The sequence below is a fragment of the Cottoperca gobio genome, chromosome 13 (genome assembly GCF_900634415.1).
Source record: "Cottoperca gobio chromosome 13, fCotGob3.1, whole genome shotgun sequence".
NCBI classification, from domain to species: domain Eukaryota; kingdom Metazoa; phylum Chordata; class Actinopteri; order Perciformes; family Bovichtidae; genus Cottoperca; species Cottoperca gobio.
Genome location: NC_041367.1, coordinates 9,995,191 through 10,022,644, shown reverse-complemented (window position 1 = coordinate 10,022,644; position 27,454 = coordinate 9,995,191). Strand labels below are relative to the sequence as shown.

The following is a 27,454-nucleotide window of genomic DNA, read 5'->3' as shown; positions in this document are numbered from 1 at the left end:
GTCTATAGGAGCAGAAGACTCTCTCTCGCTGGAACATGATTGGCTGAGCAGCACCGGGAGCCACCGGCTCCATGTGGGGCATCACCGCCTCCAAGACTTCTGCAAGCTTCGCTCTTAAATGAGGGTTTTTCATCCTGTTGTGCACACAGGACAGGAGGGATTGAAGCAAACATTCTAAGATGTTCCGCACCATTCAAATCCTTTCGACGGACCACGATCACCGACATGATAGATTAAGTCATGTACCTCTCCACGTTGCCCATGAACACAGTGATGAAGTTAAGAATCTGCTCCAGACTTTCTGCAGAAGTCTCCAAAACATCGTCTGCAAATCGACGCAGGAAGATGAAAAAATCTCCCACGTTTTCTGCAAAAAACTCTGAAAAGAAAGGCAACCTTAAGTAATGACTACCACATGAAGGAATGTTCGGCATGAATGAATAAGTGTACTACGAGTGACTAACCACTTCCTCGCATGCACAGCTGCAGTCATTTAAAAACATTTTGTAGTATTAGCTGTATGTAACCAAGAGTTATAGATGTAGATATCAAGGTACAAAAGTATTTTAACTGACAATTTCCACCGAGCCTGAACCCTACAGGGTTTTATAAACTCATTCAAAAGTGAAATTTGACAATGAAATGGTGGCACGGTGACGTATCATCATGAGGAAAATCCTGTCTGTTTCTCTCAATTATTTTGTGGCGGGGTGCAACATTTTATAACACAACACACTTTTTAACATGCTCCAATTTAGGAGGTAAAAAAGATGAAACATAAATAAACCTGACCCAAATCAAGCCTGAGAATATGAAGAGAAATTACAGTTCAGACTCCCCTGAACCCACTGGGTCAGTCAATTTAAAGCTTAAGTTTGATCAGCTTTCTGTTGCACTGTGTTTGTAGTGTAGTGAAAGATCTGACCTACCTGGTACATAGCAGAGCATAGTATTCTGTAGCGAGGGCAGGGGAAAACTGATTGCTACATGTTCAGGCCCCTGGTTCCCCAGACCAAGCTGAACCAGCAGAGCAGCCGTGGAAGCTTGGAGGTTAAGGCAGCATTGCAGCATGGCAGGCTGCGTGGTGGCAGCTTTGGTTGACAGGTAAACAATCATCAGACGCTCAAACTGCTCCAGGAGCTGCTCCGACATTGGGTTGCCTGATCGCTGGGCCTCCTGCCACGACACCTGGAGCCGGTGCAGAGACTGGTTCATCTTCACCATCTGCTCGTGGAGTCTGCACATGCACATTATGCAAGCGCACAGGTGCATAGACACAAACAGAACAAGAGAATACGGGTTAATGCAGACATATGGTGTGAACATAAGGAACATAAGGTACACTACATTTCTGCGGGATCTGTGTATCTCTGTAATGTCTTTATGGAAGTTGTGTTTGGTGCTTGTTTGAAGGTTTGTACCTGTGGAAGCCGAGATGCAGGGTGAGTTGTGTGAGGATGAGGTTTTCAGTCAGCAGGCTGTAGGACTGTGCAGACTCCACCGGCTGCTGAGGGGGCAAAGGGATCAGACAGGTTTCCTTGTCGAGACCTGGTATAAGACATTGAGAATCATTTAGTCTTGTTATGTAAATGTAATGTTATGTGTACTCTTGGAAAATCCCACTGATTTAACATAATTGCTCAAAACAACAGCTACAGGTCCACTTATAAAAGCACCACAAATACCAGAGCTGCTGCATTACAATTGATGCTTACAAATGATGAAATAATGTATTTAAAAAGGTAAAAGGAAAGGGTTATTAATGCTTATTTTTATATATTGACCTGTTGCGTGCACATTGCGATTGCGCCTATCTTCTTCGCTCAGCTCTTTGAGGGCGCAGTAGGTAGGGTTAAAGGTGAGCAGTTTGGGCGACCGTGGCCTGCAGAAGGGCTGGCACAGCTTCAGCAGTGCTGCACCCAAATTTAAGAAGAAAGCATCTGAAGCGTACATCTGGAAGAAGATCTCTGGCATCTGATTGGCCCAGATCTTGGCCCGGCCAGCATTAGCCTGCAGACAGTTGCCCAACCACGAGAGCAGCAAGTGGCGCGTCTCACTAGATCGCTGGAGCAAGTTTTTCAAGATCTGGTGAAGCTTCTCATGAAACTGACCCATAAACTGCAACATAAGGAGAGTAAAGGCATTGTAGAGGCATTTGTTGTTTGAGAATCACTTAATGGTTCTATTTGTAAAAAAAGGCAAACAAAACAGCAACATCAAACTAAAGAGAATCTCTTTACCTGGTGGATGTTGGCCTCCTGGACCTTTGTCTCCTGGGCGCTGGAGCGGGATGGGTTCAGGAAGTAGCCATGTCCCTCCACCACACCTGGGGTTTTCAACAAGCAGGAGATACTCAACACCGCTCCCAGTAGGGTCTTCTGGTACTGCAAACCATTAGCTGGGTCTTTGGGCTGAATGTGTTCCACCAATACCTAAGACAACCAAAAGAAAAAACTGGTGGAAGGATTTCAAAAGTTGGGGGCACTAAAAGACATGAAAAGGTTCAGCAAGCAGTGTGAAATGTTATGCCAAGACTGTATATCTGCTTTGATTATGATTTGCTATGATTATTTGATTACTGTATATTATCTTATATTGCTTTACTTAAATTTACGATAACATTTACAAACATCCCTGTGCGTCTCCTGACCTTGGCAATATCTTTATGGTGGCTGAAATAGAGCAGAACATCTAGGTAGTAGTATAGGAGAGGCTGGCACAGGTCCAAGTCTTTGATGCGTCCATGGAAGATATCCAGCACTGGTACGATCACCTCCTCGAAGGTACGCACCTCCTGGTCGGAGAGCAGGCCAGCAATGATCTCCTCCACAAACTCAACCACCTCCTCTGGCTCTGAAAACACAGCGACTTTGTAAGACACTGAGAAGAGAAAAGTCAAGGCAAAGTTTTACCAAAGCAAGAAAAGAAACAGTCCTGAACCTACGTGCTCCACGGAAACCTTCCAGCAACAGGTCGAGAAGCTGCTCGTAGATATTCTGGCTGATGTAGATCTCTGGGGTGAGCAGAACCGTCCGTGTGTTGGAAACTGTCAGGTTCTTACAGCGAACAGCAAAGGACAGTAACTTCTCTGGTACCTTCGTCACCTAATGCACAGATAATCAAGTCACTGAGTTACGGAAGAGAATGTGTTATTTATATGTTCCAATTAGTGAGAATATTAAAAGACAGTAATCTCTGAAAATAAGTGCATTTAGGTGCTACAATTATAGTCCTGTAGGGAAAAGAAATACACCTCTTCTTTGGCCCTCTGGTAACAAGCAAAGAGGTAAGGGATGGCACATTTGTCTCCAGCATCACGGTCAGCAGACAGGTTCACAGTGCTGCATGATGTCATGTAGATGAGGTGGTTGCCTGGTTCTAGTACCAGCAGTCGGTTAAACAGAGCCTGGAGGACAAAAATGTGTCCGTTTACTCACCCATACATTTTAAGTGCATCTAAAATAATTCATGTCAAGCAATTCCTTAAGTTCCTTATATCCATTTCTTACATAATGAATTAAAGCGTTGGTGTTACTTTAAGGTTGTCAGTTCTTCATCAGATGTACAAAACATTTAGTGGTTTATTGAGAGGAGAGAAACAAGGCGTGCAAAGAATGGAGTGATGACATAAAAACACGTTGACATCTGACCTGTTCTATGTTATCCATGTCCAGCCAGTCCTGGCCATCCAGATCTGCAGCCATCTCCTCCAGGAAAACACAGCGATGGGGGATCCCATTACCTCCTCTCAGACTGGGGTCACCTAGGGGTGACAACCAGGGTCCTTAAAATAAAATCTGCTCAAATCATATTACAAATACCAACCCATGAAGCTAAAAGAAACAGTTCACCCCAAAATCCAAAATACATATTTGTCCTCTTATCTGTAGTGCTAATTATCAGTCTAAATTGTTTTGGTGCGAGTTACCAAGAGTTTGATATACAGGCCCGTAGAGAAATCTGTCTCTAGTATGATGGAACTAGATGGCACTCGGCTTTTGGTGCTCAAAGCGCCAAAACAATACATATGAAAAACTTAACAGCAGTGTCTCTTGACAGAAATCATGACCCGGTTACGCAAGAGAATCCACAGACCTCGTTGTGAGCAGTTTCATGGTGGAACTATTTTCTTTCTACCGAACTACACCTGCCACTGGATTAGTTTTAGTTGAGAAAAAAATCAACAGCATTAAGCTCAAGATTAGAATAAACTAGCGACCACCTGTGACTCCATATCGGGGCCCCTTCCCCACTTCATACTTCCGGCGCCCCTTGCTCAAACCACACCATCTTGGAACTCAGCCTTCATTTTGGTCTCAACTACACAGCTGTAAAGTTTCTGGACTGCGTCTTGCACGGTGCGGCTCTATCGCAGTGACAGAAATCTGCCCACAGACACACAGACTCCACAGGGAGACAACAATAGCGTCGCTGTCGCGGCTGGTAATAAGACACAGGAGGATTAAATGCACAGCATGTATTTACTCTGGTTTATTTCAGACTGAGGAGGCAGAGGAATGTATTACTATGTGTAAACAGGGAGGCTTTTAGCCTTTATTTCCTGATCACCATGACACATCCTTAGGTGGTCTCAGTGGCGGAGAGACCTAGACAAGTCACAGTGAGGCCTAACAGTGTGCAACGTATTTGTTTTGTCTTAAAGGGTGATCAGTCATTTGTTGCAGTGCTTACTGGAAACTTCAAATGTGACTTTCAAGGTGAAAATTCCACTAAGGACAACAGAACAGACTATTTAGACACATGATCAGGCACCCGTTTGTCCCTCCCACATTAAAGTAAGTACGGCAGGGGTAAAATTATTTACTGGTAATGTAAAAGAGTTAGGGTGGATTATCTGACTTTATTCTACAAGCTTGTCTAACACCCAGAGTTCGACACTGGTCAACTTTGGTATTAAAGGGCTACAACAGAAAATAGAGTCCCTATCAAACTGCTGCTGGTGTATTATAAACCTACAGCTACAATAAGTTAACTAGACATTGCAGAAAGTTCTAGTAATTACTGTGGTTCATCATTTGAATCGTCTTTCCAGTGTTAAAGAAAAGCCCTGTTTAGCAACAGAAATAGAACTACAGCTGTGAACCTGTTTGTGTGTTACTACCAGGTATCTGCCGTTGACTTTTGATATTTGGGTCATGTAGGTAGAATGTCTTGGATGTGCAGTATGTGGATATCATTAATCAGGCTATTATTGTTCATAATGAATAAACAGTATGCTCAAAGTAAAAAACAGCTTGCACTCGTACGTTGTGCCTTATGACATAATGTGCTGAGTTTTTTTGTAGAACCCTATTCAGACCAACACTCTGACAGGGGTCAAACCAATGTATAGGTTTTATCCAACATGGATTGGATACGAGTTGAACGCTGCCTGGCTTTGGTGGACAGGCATCTCTATGGGAAGTGAAAATGATATTTAAATGTAATTTAACCAACCGTAAAAAAGTAAGAAAGAAAGAGAAAGGAAGGTGTATAAAATCGAAAGAGGATCTGTGTGGACAAGATAGAGAGGAAGCATGACTACAGATAGAAAGTTAAACTGAAACTTAACTTTTATTTGGTAATTATTCAATGTAATTCACTGTAACTCTTTATCAGTTAAGTGTGTGTAACTTCAATGCAGACTGGAGTCTCTGATAACTGCGCCAACCAGAGTTTAAGCTGTGACAGCTGTCTCGTATTAATGGGTCCAACACGTAATCAATAGACCCGAGTTCTACGCACATATTCTGTATGAAAGGAGTATTAGTTACAGATCAAAGTCTGATTATTTTCCTCCTTCTACTTACTGTTGTCCAGAGTGATGAGAAATATTCGCTGGATCATGTGATTGACATTGAGCTGTTCACACAGCTCCTGCCGAGACCGGAAGGAGCGGCTGATCTCTGCCACAGAGTCGTCATTGTCATCAACGCTGTCCGAAACAGAGTTTTCGGACTCTGACTGGCTCTCTCCTGAGTCCTCCACTGTGATACAAGAAACAGAGGGTAAGTATGAAACTGCGTGGATACATTTAAGTCAGATGATAATATACTTACAAAAAATAAAAAAACACTGACACTGCTTCGTAATTTCACTGAAATGATGTTATACATGCATTTATGTGCATGCATTTTGATGTTGAGATGCCTCATACACTGACTATACTTCTTATTAGAGGATTGCAGTATCTTGGATAGCTCTACTCACGTGGTTCAGCAGACTGTTCGGGTTTCTGGCCTGATGCAAACTGCTTGGCATCAGCCAGTGAGCTGAAGAGGGCAGCGAAGGGGTTGCAGGAGATATTCTGGTTGTTGTTGCCCTGGTCAGTCATCTCATTGGGGCTCAACACTCACTCCATCCAAGATCCCAACCTTAAGGAGCAATGCGGACACAACAACTTAGTGTCAATGGAACAAGATTTACAACATCAAAGTAAGGGATTAAAGAGCAATGTACAGTATATTTCCACATACACATGAAATTATTAGGGCTGTCTTCAACTAAAGAAGTTCTTAGTCGACAAACACTAGATTTGGTTGACTTATTGATTAGTTGATTTAATCGACAGATCTGTAAAACTAAGTTTCTCCACAAAGAATCAGGTAGAAGCACCACTTTAAATCTTGTGTTTACCATAGATCTGCATCAGTCTCTTAGAAATAGGTCATGAAAAAAGCATAAAATCATCTAAAGAAATCTGTTGACTAAGACCAAAATGTCCAATAAGTGGACTAAAGATGGGCAGCCCTAAAAATCCTCCTTTTCCATCACTGTCCCACTATTATCAACATCACATGAACCTTACAGTAAAAAGCAAAGCTGTACAACTTCAGTACCTTATTATTAATAGCTTGGTAGCATTTCTTTATCATTACTTCCTTCGAATTATCTGGAACTTGCATCTCCAGGCCACCACATAACTTTGTCTGACAGTCTTTACCAAACTAGGTTCCTACTTCATATCAAAATGTGCCATAATAAATGCAATTGTCCCTTTTCCCTGTAGGTTAGTTGTTTAAAATCAGCACTGTATTGAAAAGGGCCTTACGGGTGAGTAGGGCTAACTCTTCTTCTTCTTCTTTGAGGTTTTAAGGCAGTCAGCATCCTTGGTGTGGCATTACTGCCTGTGGGATTTAATGCCCCTAATTGCTCAGTTCCTACAGTCCAGTTGTCCTCAAAAATCTTAACGTCATTTTCTGCCCTCCACACTCTTGTCTACTGTTTACAGCAGTCTCATATGTGCAGTTTTCCCTGCACATTGCAAACATTTCCTATCTCTGTACATCATATTTTCTGTGTGCTATAAGGACATGTTCTCCTGCTTCCATCTCTTGACGCTCACAATAAACTTCTGGATATTGTCCAGCAATGTAAAGTGTACTGTTCAGATTACTGTGTCCTAGTTTCATTCTGCTCATTATGACACATCCTCCTTACAATGTCTTCTCCCATTCTCCCCATACCATTTGATGCCTGCTTTTCTTTATTTGAAAAGGGACGACGTAATCAACATTCAAACAAATGTAAATATACCAGAGTTAGCTGAAAGGCTAGCTTTAGTCTGTAGTCCCTTTGCCTGGTGTTATTAGGCATCCTATGATAATACAATATGTACAATAGGTAAAAACATACTACATTGTGGTTAAAGGCATACAATACTGTAGCTAAGTGACGTTTTCACTCTTGATTTATTTTTCTTCCTCCCTACGCATTCCCCTCTGACGAGAATAGAAACTTTCTGTCATGACATTCAGAACAAATGGGAATCAAAAACACAACTGCTCCTACATATGTTGATCAGTGCTTAACGTTGCAACGTGTTGTCACGGTTACCTATCGCCCCATGCAAGCACCCTAGTTATATACTAGTGTTACTTAGTGGGGCTAGCCTTCCAACTAGCCACAATTACGCTATTTCATGTCATGTCACCTGTTAAGCAATTTAGTAGCAGCTTTAGCTTCTTGGCGCTAGTTAGCTAGCCAGCTAGCAGGTCTAGCTAGCAGCACTGACCGTCCTGCATCAGTTAGCTAGTTAGCAAGCTAAGCTGTCATGGGGTCACCACGACTCTATTTCAGCACCGATTTTATAAACTGTTACATGGATTTCGCGTGCTATCAGTCCAGATAATGTATACAAACGATAAAGAGAGCTGTCCTACCTGTTTGACGGGAAGAAGTGTGTGTTTTTGATTTTAAAAATTGCTTCTACGAAACCAGACAGCTCCTCTGTAAACTGAAATTGTAAACGTCATCAGAACGCGACGAAGCGTCTTCTCTGCTGAGTAACTTTTGACAAAACATTAAAACATAATGAAAGACCATTTATATTTTATTATTATATTGATTATTTGCATTACATACAATGTTATGCACTTTAATTTCTTTATTTTCATTTGTTATTGTTTTATTTTAGGTATTTTTATTTATTTATTACCACCCAGATAAAAGCATTTTAGTGTTCAACCTGCCATGTTTATTGTTTGGATTCACTGAATATGAAAAGAATCGGTCTATTTGAATAATTTGCTTATTTGTTTGACTAAATGTTGATAGAATGATAGAATATAGAATATATATATATATATATATATATATATATATATATATATATATATATATATATATATATATATATATATATATATATATATATATATATATCTATATTCTATCTATATAACATCTCTGTTTTAATACAGACAAACACTAAGTACCACTACTTGATTATAACATAGGCCTACTGGGTTTTTTTTTGTAAAGATTTGTTTTTTTTTATAAATAAATTGGGATCAATAAAGATTGATCTTATCTTACTATGCACACCAGTATGAGTAGTATATCAAAGACAAATATACTTTCTGGACCTGCTAAAGTTATTTTAACAAAATAATAATAACAACAACAATAATAATAATAATAATAATAATAATAATAATAATAATAATAATAATAATAATAATAATAATAATAATAATAATAATAATAATAGTAATAATAATAATAAAAATAATTTGAATTGCCAGCACGTATTGAGAGCTTAGTAAGTGTAAATTATCTTTTTTCTTTTTGTAATCTCTAATGTGAGACTAGCCTGGCTGTGTGAGGTCAATGGACATTTCAGCTTCATCTGCATGTTCTTTAATGTTTCTCTGATGTGTGCTGACCGTCAGCAGAGGGCAGCAGCAGACTGCATCTCTGACTCGGTCTCTCTAAGGAACCAGGCTAAAACGCTCTTTAGTTTTGCAGATGAGGCAATGTGTGTATGAAGCTATAGTTTGGGTTTGAGTTTGAGAGCTTGTATAAGATCTTGTCTAAATGTTTGGGGACGTGGGTTGTGTGAAAAAACAAGTAGAATAAACAATATATATATATATATATATATATATATACACCTCAATAAAACAAATGGTTGAATTTAAAGCTGTAATAAAGATCCATTAATAAAGGATAAATATTTAATTAAATACCCTCTGACTAATCTGTAAACTTAATTACATTTTATACAATAATTGTCTTTTGTAATTAGACTTTTAACATATGCCTCCTTTAATCATTTTGTCTGATTCTTTGACCCTGTGATGGAACTAGTGTCTCTTGTGTATTTTCTTTGGAATATGAAGTATAATGTCGTAATGCAGTTCATATACTGTAGTTGTTACCCATTGTGTCCTGTCTTGTCCTGCAACTTTTTCCATAACGCTACTAAACTCACAATCACAATTTCACAAGAAATTATTAAGGTAACCTAAATACATTAAAGCAGAAATGTAAAAAGAAAAAGACACCCAGTGATAATGCCATCTTTGAGCATTTGTTAACATGTAAAAAGCACAGAGAAGATTGGTCTGTGTGGGAAGTGTCTTGAAATACATTGTGTCAACTGAATTCAAATTAATTTGAGTCTTTTTTTTCAGAAGAGTATGTGAGTATGTGAATTTTGCAAAGCAGAAATTTCTGCAATTTATCTTTAAACTTAACAATCACTGTGGATATATTGTAACCATTTCATGCTGTAAGACAGTACAAATGTAACTCTAACCCTATAATTGATATTTCTGCTATTAATTTTCAATCAATCAAAATATTACATGTGCATGTGTGTGTGCGTCTACTGTGTAGACTGAGGACAAATTCAATTTCACATGGCAACAAAACCACGGCCAAGGTTCTGTACTACATTGCACCGCCAGTATTTGTACAAATTACTTTGGACAATGTAGACACTTGTTTTCAATTTTTCAATTTTGTACTGGAGAAAATTAGTTGTAACTCTCTAAATTGAAGATATCTTTCAGTTCTCTATTCTATTGTGTTTTCCTGATCAAATTATCTTACAACACAAAGTAGGACAAGGCTAGAAAGATAATACACAACTACTAAACAACTACTTCTCTAGATCTAGGTCACCTTGAGTAAATAATTGTTTGTCTGAACTGTTTTTAGCACCTTTAAAAGTTTCTTGTTATTGGTTAAGCACCAACAATAATAAAATAGTATCATTCTCCCCTCTTCAGTTTGTTCAATAAACATTTTGAACATTCAAAAACACAAAACTGATTATTTTATGTTTTTTTAAATAATCCAGCAATCATTCCAGATGTGGCGAGTCAGACAGTTTAGGAAACAATCCAGATTGTACTGTTCAGCTTTAATATTGAACACTGAATCACAGATCTCATACACGTGTCTGCTGTACAGACTCATACCACATAAAGTCATCATTCAGAGAACAAAAACAAAAAACATTTTTTAAAAACATAACAGCTATCTCAGTGTACATGAAGACATACAGTGTTTCTTATACAATCAAGATTTTTACATATTAAGTTTTTGAGCAAATCTGAAAAAATGTAACTTCTCACATCAAACTTGATATGTAAAGACACAAGTCAGCACAATTGTGAATGAATTGTTTGATTGTTTATTTCCTGACCGTACTTCTATCTCTCTTTGATCTGTGACATTAAATAATCTGAACAAATACTCTCCAGTGATCTATAGCTACCATGTATACCATATAAAGTCTCAGACATAAAGACATTCACAATAATACAAAATAAGGCATGATATTTACAGTCTCAAGCAAACCTTCTAATTTAATTCTGTGGGGAAAAAAAATAGTGTTCCAGGTTGTCACAGTTTAGATTGTTAGGAAGGCTCAGCCTCTCAGTGAAATGTATACAAGTAAGGGCCTATTTAAGAAGTCTTTGTCCGCAGTGGCTCCGCTGTTCGTCACTGAATTAAAAGTGTCTTTATGGCTTCATTGCACCACACATGATGTACGGGAAGCAGCACTTAAGACTTCCCTCGTTCCTGTCCTCCCGGTACATCCTCTCCTCAGCAGTCAAGCGGTGGGTATAGCACTCACTGTCCATTATTTGCCCCTTTCCCCCGTCTTAACCAGTCCCTCCAAGGTGATTGGACTTTGCCCTGATTAGCATCTGAACTCCAGGTGGAGGCCGTCCTGCTGGGCCTGCGGAAGAAGGACATGCTGTTGGAGGTGGCCTTCTTCTGAGGATGCTCCGACTGCTGCTGGGACTTGAGCTGCTGGTTGATGATGATCTGGATATCGTCCTGAGAAGTGGAGAGGAAGAGGAATGAGCAGGAAGTCTGGGGAGCAGGGACTCAACCCTGCCCTCATATCATTCAAACTCACTACATAGAGTACCGTCATCTGACTGTATCAGACTGCTTAACTGTTTAAGGGAAAGTTCACCCCAAAATCAAAAATACATATCTTTCCTTTTACCTGTCGTGCTATTTATCAATCTAGATTGTTTTGGTGTGACTTGCCGAGTGTTGGGGATATTGGCTGTCTGCCTTCTCCCAAATATAATGGAACTAGATGGCACACTTACTATTATTTTTTCATTCTTATTTATAATTGTAATATACATGTCATACATATAGGTCATAAATATATATATATATATATATATATATAGGTCATAAATGTGTATGTATTTATCATGTATATGTATATATTATTATAAATACTTCACACCTATTGTTTCTTCTTTTATATAAAATGTTAAAAAGTCGATAAATCAAAAGTAATATTTTTGACAGATCGCTTTTGATTATTATTGAGAATAATTACATACTTCTGCTTTTGGCTAACAAACAGGATTTCTCCACATCAAAATATATCATCTGCTTCATCTTCACCAAAGCTCTGGAGGACAGACCCTCTGGCAGATGGCTCTGCATGGCATCGTGACTCAGCAGCAGGAGGACTCGTTGACAGAAACACCTGCCGCTCATATTGCTTCAAGCTGACAGAGCTGAGAGAGATACGGCTGCGTCTGTCCCTGACCTCCCACTGAGGACATCTTGCATCAGTTATGATGCAGATCTTAAAAAGGTGCAAACTAAACGTATTCATGTTCAAATTCATGGTTTTGAGCTTACAGATTCCAAGGCAGTTTGTGACAAAGAGACAGCTTGTGATGCTTTAGTGTGCTTTAAGATACAGTAGACAGGATGGGATGGAGTTTGACAGAGAGGAAGGGTTCTCACCTGCCAGGCCTCTAGTTCCTGTGACAGCTCCAGTTTACGTTGGATGGCTTCTAATAACTGGTTGTTCAGAGACATCATGTCGTTTTTACTTCTCACCAACTCAGCCTCCATCATGTTCTTTCTACAAAGAAATGATGAAACCTCCTCAGTCACATCATAGTCACATACAAGAATGAATTAAAATGAGTAACTATGGCTACAAGAGTAGCATTCTATAAGAAAACAACACAGTAATAAATTGATTTCTTCTGAATATTAAACCCGAAATTTGCTCAAAGGCAACAGAATATAACAGATATATTAGAATTTGCTTTGAAAACATTGAGGAAAATTAGCTTCTTACTTGGCTATGGCTTCATCTCGGTCTCTGATGGCCTGCTGGATGACTTCAGCCTGTTCCTGCACGGCCTGCAGCTTCTGCCTCAGCTCAGTGTTTTCCTCCTGCAGCTGGACGTTCTGCAGGAGAAAGAAATGAACTGTGATTAGACCACTCGGTGAAATTGACTGCATATATCAATCTGTTTATCTGTATACGACACAATAAAAGGCATTGTTGTTGCAGAAACATGTTAAATGTTCCCTTTAAAATGTCTATTTTATTACTTTTAATCTTGATTTCTGTGGAGCTTACGAAGAGACAATTTGAAACTTACTTTTCATAATGTTATAAAAAAAAACAAGAAGTTTTAAAAGGGAGAATTTAACAGTGTTGTAAATGCTTGGAGGATCTTTGGACAAGAAAGATTGTTGCACCAAAGTCACAAGTGAGTTAAGTTGCAATTTATAACACAAATAAAAAATGTGGTATGAAAAAAAAGACATATCAAAACACTTATATCATTTGTGAAATAATTCCGTTGCTATACTTAATCACAGACTTGATTTAGAGTTATCTTTTTAAGGCACTGAGTGAAAGTAGAACAATAATGTACACATAAAAAACAAAACATGCACTGTATAATTTAATGCATGCATTTAAAGCTATCATTTTGAGGTGAAAAATACACAAACTTGAAAATCTAGCTCCAGTAAAAGTGCTTTTGAAAGGTCACTGAATCTTTCTGTAACACTAAGAAGGATTACAGTGACAGCAGCAAGGTCAGTAAAACAATGGGCCGCTATGTGCGCTGCTCCTCCCTGACAGACATGTTCGTTCATCACTGGGTTACCTGATCTCTCAGGTCCTGGGCTGCGCTCGGATACCCACACTGATCGCCCGTCCTGACGACAAAAGCTTGATTCAGGTCCTGAGACGGAGACATTAACAAAAGAGATCAGGTGTCGGCCGTGCATTTCACAGATATTTACACCAAAAAGGAGCTTCTGTGGTGTTGGCCTACTTTAAAGGTGCTCCAAGGGAGGAAGGGGATGAGCAGGTATATTTAGTTACAGAGGTAAACGCGTGTTACGGTCTGAACGCCATGAGACACAACTGGACAATTGTATATGCTTGCTTGTGGTAAATATAGGTTTAGCAAAGCTCATGAGATATCAATTGCAACAATTCATTGGCAATCATTGCATAAACAAGGACGCAGTTCATCCGCATGGTTCAGTGTGGCGACATTATGGTGCCTCTAACAGCCACTAGGGGGCGGATAGGCTGACGTGAATTAACTGATGAATGTGGTATGTGAGGAGGCTACTTTATCAATGATTAGACCTCTAATTTAATCTTTATTTAATTAGGTATTCTCATTGACATTAAGATCTATTTTCCAAGAGAGACCTGATAACAAGAAACATTCACAAGAACACAATCAACAAAACAGAACAACACAACACAAGAACAAGAAATAAAAAATCATGAAAAACATCAGATAATAAAGCTTTATAATTACTCATTGGAATGCAGTGCTCTAGTTTTAGGGCAGTTTTCAGCTAATTTATAAAACATAAAAAACAAAGTAGGGAAACTATTCCACTTTCAGTTCAGTTGACCTTTTCTGGATTATGAAAACCTACATTTGCAATGTTGTCTCCCGACGGCAGTGATACTCAAACAATATACTCTACATATGTATATTATACCGATTCATAAATCAAAACTTAGAAGACATAAAAGCCACAGTGTAATAGTCCTTTGATTTCAAACAACAAGGTCAGCCTTTTGTTTTGGATTTCTTCTCCTGCTCCACTTGCTCATTCTGTGTCTCACCTGAGGGCTGGGTGCCTGTGCCAGGGTTTGGGCCACTCCCTTCAGCTGATGCAGCGTGGCCTTCAGGTCCTCCTGTTGATCCACGACCTCTGACCTCCCTGAGCTGTTCAGTTCCTGGGTCAGTGGGAGCAGTAACTGAAGGATGGACCCCATTTCTTGCGTTATCTAAGTGGAACAGGAAAGGAGTTGATTTTTGGTAATTATGACTTTTAAGTGTCAACTTCACTTTCTGTTTTCATGGCCAAAACTGTGTAATTTGAGTTACTCTTACAACATAACATTTTACCTGTAATGTTGCTGTTATTATTACCTGCCTAGGGACTATATCTATGGGACTATGTTCATTAATGTGCTCTGTCCCTATCAACAAATACATTAATACAGTAAATTAAAAAAAACTGTTGTGCTTGGAGCCTGCTACTATTTGGCGTACAATAAAAGAGGTAGCGTTTCAAAAACTGGGTCAAAAGCAAATAATTTCTTTCCCCCTCTTTCTTTCAGCGGGACTCTTCTTTACACAAATCACCTCTTGAGTGACATTAAGTATTTACACACTGGGAGGTGCAAGCATTACCTCATCTCTTTATTTAACTTCCTTGAGTCAAATATGTCTCATGATGTTGGTGATCTCATGATTCTCAGCATAGGATATCTCAGCATAGGATATGTTACATCAGAAGGGATAAACATATAATATTCCATGATAAGTTTACAGACACGGTTATAAACATGCACTGAAAGCTGTAAAACGAGGAAACTCTCCAACAATGTGGCTATGACAAACAGGAAATGAAGCAAATGACTCATCAGTGCAGTTATAAATCATATTTTTCTGCTGGAAACAAACAGTGTAGACACCCAGAGAGTGAGAATTAGAAGATTTGGCTCGACCGTCAATCAGTTTTCCTGTTCTCTCCCACACATAATTCAAAGCAACAAGTCTTATCTAATATTTCTTTGTGGCGTTTTAATAAAAAAATTAATTATCAGGACTATCGCACCTCCTGTCTGTCCTTACGTCAAACACAAATTGTACAGTCAAGAAAAACTTGTCAGCATGTTCCTCTCACTGCAATAACATTAATACGTTTGGTGCTATTATTGGGTTATCTCACTGTACACGTCTTTCAGGAAAGACTTAGTTTAATATACTTGTTTCCAGTCATCACAGGAAAACAATTTCCCCTCTAAACATACATGAAATATTGTGGGCAGGACTACAATAGAACAACCGAAACTGACTCTTGCCAACCACAGTATGGAGATCAAGTCAGCGCAGCCGGTCTCACACTAAACTGTTCTGGTGTTTCTGACAGTTGCAGTACTTAGTTTGAGTTACAGCCTCTCTGCCTCATAGGATCAGCACCTCAAAATCTGAGGCCATGGCTCTCAGCAGGAAACCGGTGGATTGCCTACTCCAGGTAGGGAATGAGCCTTTACCCCAAGTGAAGGAGTTCAAGTACCTCGGGGTCTTGTTCGCGAGTGAGGGAACGATGGAGCGAGAGATTGGCCGGAGAATCGGAGCAGCGGGGGCGGTACTACAGTCACTTTACCGCACCGCACCGAGCTGAGCCAGAAGGCAAAGCTCTCAATATACCGGTTGATCTTCGTTCCTACCCTCACCTATGGTCATGAAGGCTGGGTTATGACCGAAAGAACGAGATCACGGGTACAAGCGGCCGAAATGGGTTTTCTCAGACGGGTGGCTGGCGTCTCCCTTAGCGATAGGGTGAGAAGCTCAGCCATCCGTGAGAGACTCGGAGTAGAGCCTGCTGCTCCTTTAAGTTGAAAGGAGCCAGTTGAGGTGGTTCGGGCATCTAGTAAGGATGCCACCTGAGCGCCTCCCTAGGGAGGTGTTCCAGGCATGTCCAGCTGGGAGGAGACCCCGGGGAAGACCCAGGACTCGGTGGAGAGATTATATCTCCTCACTGGCCTGGGAACGCCTCAGGATCCCCCAGACGGAGCTGGAGGATGTGGCCCGGAGAAGGGAAGATTGGGGTTCCTTACTGGAGCTGCTACCCCCGCGACCCGATCCCGGATAAGCGGTAGACGATGGATGGATGAATTGTTGGTTTTGGTCTTTTCATGGGATTTTCTTGACTATAAGAATCTTATATAGGGCATGTATCTCTCTGTTTGATTTCACTGACTGACTCCTGTTCCTGACTTGATGGTTTAAAACACTGTAGTCTGACTGTGTTAAAGAGTAATCTGCTTTAGCACCTCTACTTCGCCGACTCCCAGCCCTGCCGTCTCCATGCTGCTCTCCAGCTCGGACAGCAGGGAGGCGTCTCCTTGGCTCCTGCCTTCCTGCAGGTACACCTCCTCCTGAAGCTCCTCCACCTGAGCCTGCAGCTGCTGTGAGCGACCCTGCACCGCCTCCATCTGCTGCTGCGCCTCCGCTAGCTGAAAACATAAAGAGGCACATACCCATGAAGGTATGAAAACACACAGGCACAAAGGTGAATCTGAGCACCCAGTACAACAAATGAAGACAACAACAACATTATGAATCCTCAGGTTGTATTCATGAAATACATGGATATGATAACACAAAAGTGCTTTTACCCAAGACCATATGTGCTTTTTAAAAAGCCAGATTGAGAGACTTGTTTCTACTAAAGTGACCAGAGAAATCCTGACTTGCCAGATTCCAGCCTGCAGCCCATGAAACCAAACAAACATGAGTGGAATCCAGAATTGCAAGTGCAAGTTACAATGACGGGGATGAGGTGATTGTTTAGCAATGCTTTCCACAATCCCGCCGAAACCCAGGCCGCCAGGCAGAGAGCAGAAAATCCCTTTGTTATCAAATGCTCTTTCATTCATACACCGACCGCACTGGACTGTTTTGTGTTGACTAGACTGTGTGTCTCTGTCTGTGTGTGTCTCTGCCTGTGTGTATTTGTATTATGTACCTGCTGGCTTTGCTGTTGTTTGAGTTGGTCGTGCAGAGCCAGGCGTGTGTGTAAAGAAGCCAAATTCGCCCTCAGCTCATTGTTTTCCTGAGACACACTCTCCAAACGCTCCTCCAGCACCTGCTCCTTCTGGGTGAGACGCAGCACCTGAAAAACACACAAACACAGATCTTAAGTATGATAAAAAAAAAGTTATTTCATCTCGGCCAGGAGAACTCTCACTAACTTCCACTATTCCCTTGCATCACACCGTATCAATTAACCAATGTTGATATATGCGAGAGTTCCTTTGTTTTTCTCTGTTTTGGAAACAAGTAACTAAAAGTATTGAAGTGTGTTTTCATTAACCAGTGTCTCTCTTTGTTTATTCGGAGACAGGTCTCTTCTACCACCAGGTATATCCAGGTTTTTGAAGGATGGTTCTGCGTCGTTGGAAGAGTCAGTTAAAGAGTATTTTTATAAACATTTTTAATGAATGACAGATATTGCCTCTTTTGAATCTCTCATCGAAAGGACTAATAATTATAAAAAAGGGAAGTTCTGTATAGTTTGTTCTTCTTTTTCAAACTTTATATATAAGAAAGAAACAAAATAGGAAGCAAAACTACCCATTTTTGTTGTATATGTTATATATCCAGATTTGTTCTTACCTTATTTCTTGTTCCCTGTTCTTCATGTTTGTGTTTGACTATAAAACTATTATTATTATTATTATCATGTTCTTTATGTATTAGAAAAGTTCATTTTTAAAAACTTGAATCACAAAAACTCTCAGCCAAAATGTCCCTCTGAAAATGACACTAAACTGAAGTGAATGCAACAAGGTAAGGCCAGATGAACCAGCTGGCAACACAATCAACCCTTTTGAAAGGAAATATATAATAAGAAAACATACACACAGACATGGTGGTGTAGTGCGTTCAGGTCATCCTGTCTGTGTGAGTACATGACGCTCTCAGGGACAAAGAAACATTTTAACTGCCCATCTTTTTTCACATTTAGGATTATCTTTGGTTTGGTTGCAGCATTTAGAGGTACATATAGAGCGCATGTTAGTCACCTGCTCCCTCATGGCACTGATCAGCTCCTCGTCCTGCAGCCTGTTGTGGCTTCCTTTTTGTTGGAGCTCCTGTTTCAGAGCCTGCAGCTCACCGGACATGGCTCTCTCCACCTCCATCGCCTACACACACAAATACACATCAGAGAGAAAACACAGACACATGAGACTCGCAAATGATCGAAAGTAAAAGACATGTGGCTTTTGAATTTGCAGGACAGCCTTCTTTGTGTATTGCGTTTACTTTTAGACACAAGGAGAGATTTAAGCACAGAAAATGTTGATGCTCTTAAACAAAGCTTGCCTGAGGGATGAGCTTTAAGAGAATTGAGGCCACAATCTTGAATCTTGAAATAACAGAATATATAGCAGGAGGATCTAAATCCCGTAATCTAGACCCAGATGAGAAGAGGCACAATATGAAGCCTGACTGAAAGGTGGGGATTAGGTGACTAAAATTGAACATGTGTTTGGTATGTTGTACGTTTGCTGTGGGCGATGCACACCAGGAAAATGAGAGCTGCTTTTATTTTATGCCTTCGGAAGAAGCTGAGGGGTCACGAGATGATTAAAAGGGACAAGAAAGGCAGAATTGTATTTTTCTTCCTACTTTTCCTTTTTTTTGTAATATAGATATTTTCACCTAGATAAGTCTCTAAACTTTTTGAAAAGTAAAAATATTGTTTTGTTGAACAGCTCATAACTCACATGAAGAGTAATGTGCACATATTGGCTTATTTTAAAAAGGTGCCCTGTGGAGTTTTGACAGCTGTTACCACAAAGGGAGCAATATGTTCACAAGTAGAATAACTGTTCTGTTATTGTCTTGATCACAAAACTTTGAAATGACTACAGATTGTACAGAACTCAGCTACAAGGCATACGATCACATCACACCTGTTTTAGCCTCTTTACATTGTGTCCCTGTTTGTTTTAAGTTTGATTTTAAGACCTTTAAGGCTCTTCATGACCTGGCACCAGACTGTATTTTAAACATTTTAATCCCTATGAACCTTTGCATAGTTTGAGATCCTTGGGTAGTGGTGTGTTCTGTCTCTTCAACAACTCCAGGCTGGAAACTAAAAGCGGACAGAGCTTTTGCAATCAGTGCCCCGAGGATCTGGAGCGACCTGCGCAAGGAAATAAGGTTGTCTGAGTCAGTGTCTTCTTTTATGTCTCATCTAAAAATGTACTTTTATGGGAAAGCATATCCTGATTGTATGTGCACTGATAATTTTTTCTTGTTATTATTTTATTTTATTTTGCCCTTCATGTATTTACCATTTGGTATTAAATGTCCTTTCTCTCTGTGAAACACTTTGTACTTTGTTTCGTTTTTGGTATAATTATTATTATTATTATTATTATTATTATTATTATTATTATTATAACTGTCAAATAAAAGCAAAAATGCCAAAAAGATCATCTTCAAAAATGTCACCTTTCTTTAAGGTCACAAGCCAAAAAGGCTGGAAACCACAAACAAAAAGCAACATGACTCATGAGATCACTCGTCCATCAAAAGAACATAATAATTAGCCAATCACAGACAAATCACGTCATATTAAGTGTTAACTAATGATGATTCTACTCGTTTATCTGAAAATCAACTACTTTCTCAACACTGATCTCTCAAACACAAGATTTTGAAACATTGAAAAATGAAACACTTGGATCTTTGAAGTGCTGCTGTGCCAGATCTGAAGCCCCGGTGAACACCGACCCGTCGCCCTCCCTATCCCCCGCTGAGTTCCCCTTACTCAGCAGTTTGGCGGGCCCCTGTCAGGTCCTATCACAGCCACATAATACAAGATGAAAGGCGGGCCTCTGCGGCAGATGGAGCAGAGGGCATCTTGGTCTTGTCTGTGACATCATCATGCCACATTAAACAACAATGTGGCAGGAGGGCAAACTTGGACATCACAAGGGTGAAGCGGAGGAGGGAGGGGGACAGCTTGTGTGTACGTGTTTGGAAGAGTGTACAGAGGAAGTGAGGCAGGCATGAGGGTTAAAGTTAGGGGGAAGTGTGTGTTTGAGACAAGAGTAAAGCCGGCACTGATGGACAAAAACAAAACATAGCATGCAGACACACTATGAGGAGGAGAAGGGGGGGGGACTTAAAGATGAGGCGTTTGTGTCTGTGAGTGAGTCGTCATTACCGCTGCCTCATCTCGTCAACACGGGCCCCTTCTCCACAATAGAGGCAGCGACCCACTGAAAAACCACCAAAACAGGAGGACGGAGGACGCTCCATTTGGTAGAGACACAAAGATGATATCCCCTCACATGGCCCCCCAAGCTTCCAGCATTCACCCATCCAAACGCTGAGGTATCTAACAGCTGACCACCCCAGCTACAGCCGAGCCCCTCGGGGAGCTCACAGAAAAGATGGCTTTCCCCTGGGATGATGGGACGTTGGGGTATGAAGGGAGGACATCAAAGGAGCAAATGAAAGATTTATATCTCTCCCCAATGTATATTGTCTTTCCCTTTTTGTCCGTGAGCTGCGTGATGCTGGTAGAGGGAGCAGAGGTCACGGGGGCTTGCCTCAATTCAAGCATCTCCTTTTACAATAACGGAAATCTCACAGTGAGAGATTTGTCACAGTCGTCCAATAACACTCTGTGATCCACGGCCAGGGAAGGTGATCAAGTAACACTGGGTGGTAAGCAGGAGGTAATGTGTTTTACGTCTGCTAACCAGACACAGAAAAGACCAAATCACTAAATGTTTCATTTACACTAAGTTGATCCTCAAAGGGACCAAATATTTGGCCTGCAACTAATAATTATCTTCAATACCGATTAATTCGACCTTCTTTTTTTTCTATCGAATAAAAAAATAAATCAGCAGAGCTGCAACAATTAGTCAATGAATCGATGAACAAAATGATTAATCAAGAAAATAATTGTCAGCCTGCAAAAATAGTGGGAAAAAACCCCAAATTGTTGTTTTGTCAGATTAAATTATACCCAAAGATATTATAAAGTTTACTACCATGTTTCACTTAAAAAAGTATAAAATCCTCACAGCTGGCGAAAGCAAACGTGTGGTATTTTCTTTTCTTAAAAAACGACAGATTATGTTTCTATTGCCCAACAAAACCAATTGATTTACTAATCGTTTCAGGTCTGTATAACTCGATACAATTCAACAGCACTACAGCTTCTAAAATGACCGTAGAGTTGAGTCCACACCTATCTAAAGCAGTTCAAACAACAGATGAACATTATAACCTTTATAGATGTCGGATTTATTGCCGGACTGTTGTGTCAGACGGCATCACTTTTAGCAAAGTGTACTTAATAAACTGGCAGCTGACTCTCATATCACACTTTTTTTTTTTTTTTTTATTGTGGAAAGTCTAACACTAATATTATTTTGAAGAACTGTATTAGTTCAGATTCAATATTGACCGTGGCATACTGAGTCAAGAGTCGCTGGTGTAAAAATAAACTTTGATATGAGTAATGGTCCAAACAAAAGTCCTGAACTTACCAGCAAAATGCCTTTATTATGATAACATTTGTAAAACACCCTGACATCACTCAACACTCTGATATTTGAACAGCTACTTTCCTCAGATACTGTCTAAACAGTCAGCACTGACCAATGTGACAACCTGGCACGCGTCAACATTGTTTTTAAGTTGCCGCTTCCTCAAATGCACCAGGATGAAGAGTCACGGCGAACCTTTGCTCTCACATCAGAGCTTTGCTTTTGCAGTTACCGGTCAACATGATGAATTCTTTCTCGTTCAGGTTGTTGTGGTGCTATATACAGACAAACACCCTCCTCCAGATTCCTGTCATGCTCTGGTTACACTCTCACACAATTAGGACATAGTGTTTCAAGCTCTCAGAAACCTGCTACAGCTTCATTGTATGTAGAATTACAATCCATAAGAGACCAAGTGTTCTTTTGAACTAATATTTAATGGTTCCAACATTGTCTCTTGCTCCCAAATCGAATCTTAATCGAAGACTAAGAAAATCATCAAAGTTAATTTCTTTAGGTTTTGTGCTTTAAGTGGGATAAAACAAGACATTTGAATATGTCATCCTGGGCATTTTTTAAAACTACGTTTCTTCCATTTTATAGAGCTCCATCTGAAGCCCAATCAGGACACGCAAAACAGTCATAACTGTGGGAGCACCTGTACAAACACACATACACACAGACACAACTCACCACAGCAGCAGCAACAGTACCCTCGACCACGTCTGGTAAAAACACTTCAGACATGAAGCTTCTTCACACGCTTTCTTTCTTCAACACATTCACTCTCTCTTCTGGCTTTTTACAACCATACAGAGTCCAGAGTTGCCCATGTCTGACGCCAAATAAAACATTTTCTCTACTTCCTTCTCCCCAGAACGGCCAAAACAGAGATAGCACTTTTTATCTAAATTGACTTTTTCTTGAACTTCTAGGGAGTCTCTTTTCCTCAGTAAGTGCTTCAGCAGACGGGGGCCAGACATTCATAGTTCCTTATTCTGGGGACCTTGTCTCATGGGAGGGTTTGTCCACTGTTGTTTGGATTTATTTTAACTTTGTAAGCTCAGCTTTGCTGTTCATTTTCAACACAAGGAAACACTCTACTAATCTACTGCGTGTAACGCAAGACGTCACGACTTTTAATGTTTAGCAAAACTTTCTTCGCCTGGAAAAATACTCAAGGATGTCCAGCTGTGTGATCCAATCAGCTCCTCCATGTTAGCTGATTACAGGCAGTAAAATATGTCACCGGTTTGACTTCCCCCCCCCAGTGCTTCCTCAGGATTGGACACTAAAGATCATACATTGTATAACTTGAACACATAGGAGCTGATAATGATTTAATCATTCATGTTATATAAACTGGAGCAGGTTATATTGTTCTCATGTAGGGCTGCAACTAATGATTATTAATTCATAAATCAATTAATCTCCACATTTATTTTCTCGATCAATCGATTACTGTATTAAAATTTGCTTTTCACCATTTACACAAGCCCATTTAAAGTCTTCAAATATCTTGTTTTGCTCAACCAACAGTCCAAAACTCAAAGATATTAAGTTTATAAAGATGTAAAAACAAATAAAAAGCAGAACATCTTCACATTTGAGACCAAATGGACTTACGCCGTCCTCCCTCTGTCCTAGAGCTAAAACCAAATCATGGCTCATCACTCCCCTTCTTGTTTACATATCATTTCCATTATGCTTCACGGAATAGACCATTTGCCTGAAGCCAACAACTTTGTTTCATAGCAACTGACAATTTCTATCTCTCCTGCTCAGATAAAAACTTTTTTTTATCAAAACTTGTATAAGCAAGTAATTTTGACACGGCCTTGAGTCTGTAAACAGCCTGAGAGTTTGGCCTCACGATAGAGCAGATTAGACTCAGACTGATACCTGAGTGGTTTGCAGAGAACATTGAGTTTCAGTGTGAGGATAAGGTGACAGCCTGTCTTATCTAGACGACCAGCAGCTTTGGATCCACAGCTCAGGTGTTTTATTCTCAAAGGCTCAGTTACCTGTCACAGCTAAGGGGGGTTTCTTTGAACCAAGGTCCAGACAAAATAACATAAATACACACACTAACTAAAACCACTGCCTACTACGTGTGAGACTCACAGTGTTGAGCTGCTCCCTGAGTCGCTGCGTGTGCTCGCTGTGCTCCAGCTCGGCTCGACTCTTGTCCCTCTCAGCCTCGCTGAGGGCCCGGGTGAGGCGCTCCACCTGGGCGCTCAGCTCCCTCACATCCCTCTCCAGGTCCACCACCTGGCTCTCCCACTGGGACTGGCTGCCCTCCAGTTTCAGCCGCAGCTCATGCCTGCCCTGCTCCAGCTCCTACACAGGGGTGGAAAGATTCAGAATCACAGTTAATTCAAAGGGCTGTTTATACTATGCACAGGTTTGAATAGACGCTTATAAATTGTCCTTATCGGCAACAGGATGTTATAATGATAACGTTGTGTTTGGAAAAGGAATCTGAGTGACAAAATGGGCCAGCAAGCCTCATTCAGAGCTGCGAAGGATCATAGGAAATATGTCACAGCAGGATAATTAAATGAATGAAAGTTGAGTATCTGAGGTTGCACTGAGAGTCATTTGTTTTCATCTTAATTGATCGAAAGAAATAAATCTAGAACTTCTACTTAAAGGTTTGAGTCATTTTTCAGGCAAAACTCTTTTTCTTTGTCTTATATGATGATAAAACAACATGTTTTTATCTCCAAAAATAGTGTTAAGACATTATGTTGTGCTTTATGAAATGTTGTATTTATCTATTTTCTGACATTTTATAGAACAAATGATTAAATTGATTGATTAACAAATCAGCAGATTATTGATAGTGAAAATAATCAGCCTTTTTATTCCATAAGTATAACTATTTGTTAAATGACTATCAGTTGTTTGCAGATAAATCATTACCACATCTTTATTGCACTTTGTAAAGCACAGTACTGAAGAGTCTCAGTCACGACTGATAAGATTTAGGATGGAACATCTGAAGGGCAACTCATCATTCACCCTGAGAAAAGCAATGAGGTCATTATTTAGTGTCTCATAACACTCAGGTGTGTGATGCTGTGCAGTAGGCAACAGCTTCACAACAAAGACAAACACGAGTAAACGTCTGCAGACAACTTAATTTCACTTAATGTCTCCTGCTTCATAGCTGTTAGATCTGTTGTCTTGAAGACATTTATTACATTTGGAGAATAATCTCTGATTCATTTTAAGTGTGTAAGTGTTTGGGTGCTCCCTGTAAAGCTGTGGGCCTTGCTCCTTGATTAGATGTACAAGTTAACTGCTGATGTCTCACAAGGAGTCAGTGTCATACGAGTTCAACTTCGGCAACAGGTTGCCAATTTCTTTCACAACCTGTGAAGATAGTTTGCTTGAGAAACATTTCAGTAGAGATGTTCCTCTTAAGAGAAATACTTTGTAGTCAGTGGAGCAACACAAAAGAAAGAGAGTACAATGAACCTGATCAAACTTCACACAGTTTAGTAAAGCAACAATTTGAAGTGGAACCTTTTCTGCCTGTTTACACTTTAGTATGAAGTATTATATTTACAGCAGATTTCTGATGGGCTTCTAATATATTGACGTTGATTTACAAAGTATTTTGTAATACAGTGAATGTTGTACAGTCTGCTGTAGATCATACAGAATGGTTACTATTGTTTCTCACCACATGAATGTGTATTTTCTCCATTATGTTTGTCATATGTTGCTCTCTAGTATCCCAACTAAGTAACTAATATTTATTTGACATATAACAAAAAAGAAACTGCCAACTGGGTGTATTTTTCATACATTATGTATATGGAGAAACAATCTTATGCTCTATGGTCTGTATACTTTGTGATACATTCTTCTTCAAAGTGGCTTGCACTCAGAGGTAAATGTTGTATTATTTTCTATACTCGATACATTTTGTTACCAAAGTTGCTCTACAGTCTGATACCAGTTAAAGGTCATTATTGAGTTTAAATATCCTTTTTTTATCCGGAAAAAACTCATGTTCACCCGCCCACTTCAAATATGAGCAAGCAACCATGTCGTCAAAACTTTTTAAACCACAAACCTTTCATTATACTCTTTATATTTGAACAGTATCCCTGTGAAATATAAGCAGAGTAGTCTTACCTCCAGCTTGTCTGCGTATTGTTCGTGAAGTTTGTCGCTCCGCTCTTTCAACTGACAGTTTTCAAGAAGCAATGCGTTTCCCAGCTGGGCTGCCAAAATAACCTCTTCCTCCTTTTGTTTCAAAGCAACCACAAGTTCACTGGGGTCCTGATAATCTGTCATTTCCTCCGCTCTGTAGTCGAAGTAGAAATCCTCCTCCAGGTCCATTTTTTTGGACTTGAAGCTCCAATCATCCAGTCGATCCATGATAACAAACGAAGAGTTAATTCAAACACACCTCCTGAGAAAAAAAGTGTTTTAACGACACAGAAACACGGGGAAGTGGGGCCGCACGTGCGTGAATATGTGTTTTCATGACACTCAAGTGCTCTCTCTGTGTCTGTCTGTCTGCGTGAAGATGAAGCTGGAGGTTTGAGCTCCACTGTGAAAGTAGGCTGGTCCGTCTGTCAGCAGCACATGACTGTCTGTCTCTAAGGGGGGGTGGCTTCCGTCACCTGGGCAACTGTTACCAAGCAGACAGTCACCTGTCCTCGCGCCCAAGGCTCAAAGTCTTATTCTTTAATAATGGAAAATTACCACAAAGCATAGGGACACATGTGTGATGTGATCAGTGGTGGAAGAAGTACTCAAATATTTTACTTCAGTATATCAAAATATACATATATTACTAAAAGTAAAAGTATTTATTATGCAGAATGGCCCATTTCAGAATAATGTTTATTATATTACTGGATTATAATAATTAATGGATTAATGTACGTATCAGTTTAATGTTGCAGCTGGTAATGGTGTGGTTTATTTTAATTACCGTATAAACTTCTATATAGCTTCATCTATAATAATCTAAATTTAAAGGTTGGTCCTTCTTCACATATAAACAAATTAATTTCATTGACGTACGTAAAAACAATGACTGTCTCTCAAGGTAATTACAAAGAACAATCTTTTTCTTTAAAAAAAAACTAAACTTCTTACCAACCTTCAGCTTCAATAAACTTTTGTCCACCTTTCCAAATGTTTTTTAGTGTCATAATTTCTATTTCTATTTGCAATATATCTATCCAAAAATAAAGGGAAGTTCATTAACATTAATATTATTAATAATAAACTTTATTTCTAATTAAAATATATTTAATTGATAGATATTCAGGG

General features: G+C 39.7%; 2 protein-coding genes across 2 annotated transcripts in view; both read right to left on the bottom strand.

Moving 5' to 3' along the window:
• Positions 1-8,259, bottom strand: part of ube4a (ubiquitination factor E4A (UFD2 homolog, yeast)) — a 16,804-nt gene extending 8,545 nt beyond the window's left edge. Inside the window, exons 1-13 of the mRNA XM_029446842.1 lie at positions 8,163-8,259; positions 6,211-6,374; positions 5,811-5,987; positions 3,651-3,763; positions 3,254-3,406; positions 2,945-3,104; positions 2,651-2,853; positions 2,241-2,432; positions 1,785-2,118; positions 1,422-1,548; positions 930-1,237; positions 247-379; positions 1-134 (exon numbers count right to left, since the gene is read on the bottom strand). The exon at positions 1-134 is cut by the window's left edge and continues 57 nt beyond it. Of these exons, the coding sequence (XP_029302702.1) occupies positions 1-134; positions 247-379; positions 930-1,237; positions 1,422-1,548; positions 1,785-2,118; positions 2,241-2,432; positions 2,651-2,853; positions 2,945-3,104; positions 3,254-3,406; positions 3,651-3,763; positions 5,811-5,987; positions 6,211-6,334 (2,158 nt within the window). The 5' untranslated portion in view covers positions 6,335-6,374; positions 8,163-8,259. The remainder of the gene's footprint in view (positions 135-246; positions 380-929; positions 1,238-1,421; positions 1,549-1,784; positions 2,119-2,240; positions 2,433-2,650; positions 2,854-2,944; positions 3,105-3,253; positions 3,407-3,650; positions 3,764-5,810; positions 5,988-6,210; positions 6,375-8,162) is intronic.
• A 2,373-nt stretch (positions 8,260-10,632) lies between these two features.
• Positions 10,633-26,548, bottom strand: LOC115017330 (BICD family-like cargo adapter 1). The gene is made up of 10 exons (XM_029445656.1): positions 26,303-26,548; positions 24,278-24,493; positions 18,659-18,778; positions 17,599-17,745; positions 16,904-17,086; positions 14,681-14,845; positions 13,692-13,769; positions 12,866-12,978; positions 12,523-12,643; positions 10,633-11,577 (listed from the first exon to the last, which is right to left on the bottom strand). Exons 1-10 carry the CDS (start codon positions 26,546-26,548, stop codon positions 11,368-11,370), a joined length of 1,599 nt encoding a protein of 532 aa, XP_029301516.1. The 3' UTR covers positions 10,633-11,367.
• Between the last annotated feature and the right edge of the window lie 906 nt (positions 26,549-27,454).

Bases quoted from the DNA above. Each gene is read 5' to 3' on its own strand.
- LOC115017330 (XM_029445656.1), bottom strand. From the start codon at position 26,548: ATGGATCGACTGGATGATTGGAGCTTCAAGTCCAAAAAAATGGACCTG. The intron at 17,087-17,598 runs GTACATAATACA...TTATGTTTTCAG, and splicing joins AACAACAGCAAAGCCAGCAG to CTAGCGGAGGCGCAGCAGCA. The intron at 12,979-13,691 runs GTAACCCAGTGA...TTTCTCCTGCAG, and splicing joins CCCAGGACCTGAGAGATCAG to AACGTCCAGCTGCAGGAGGA.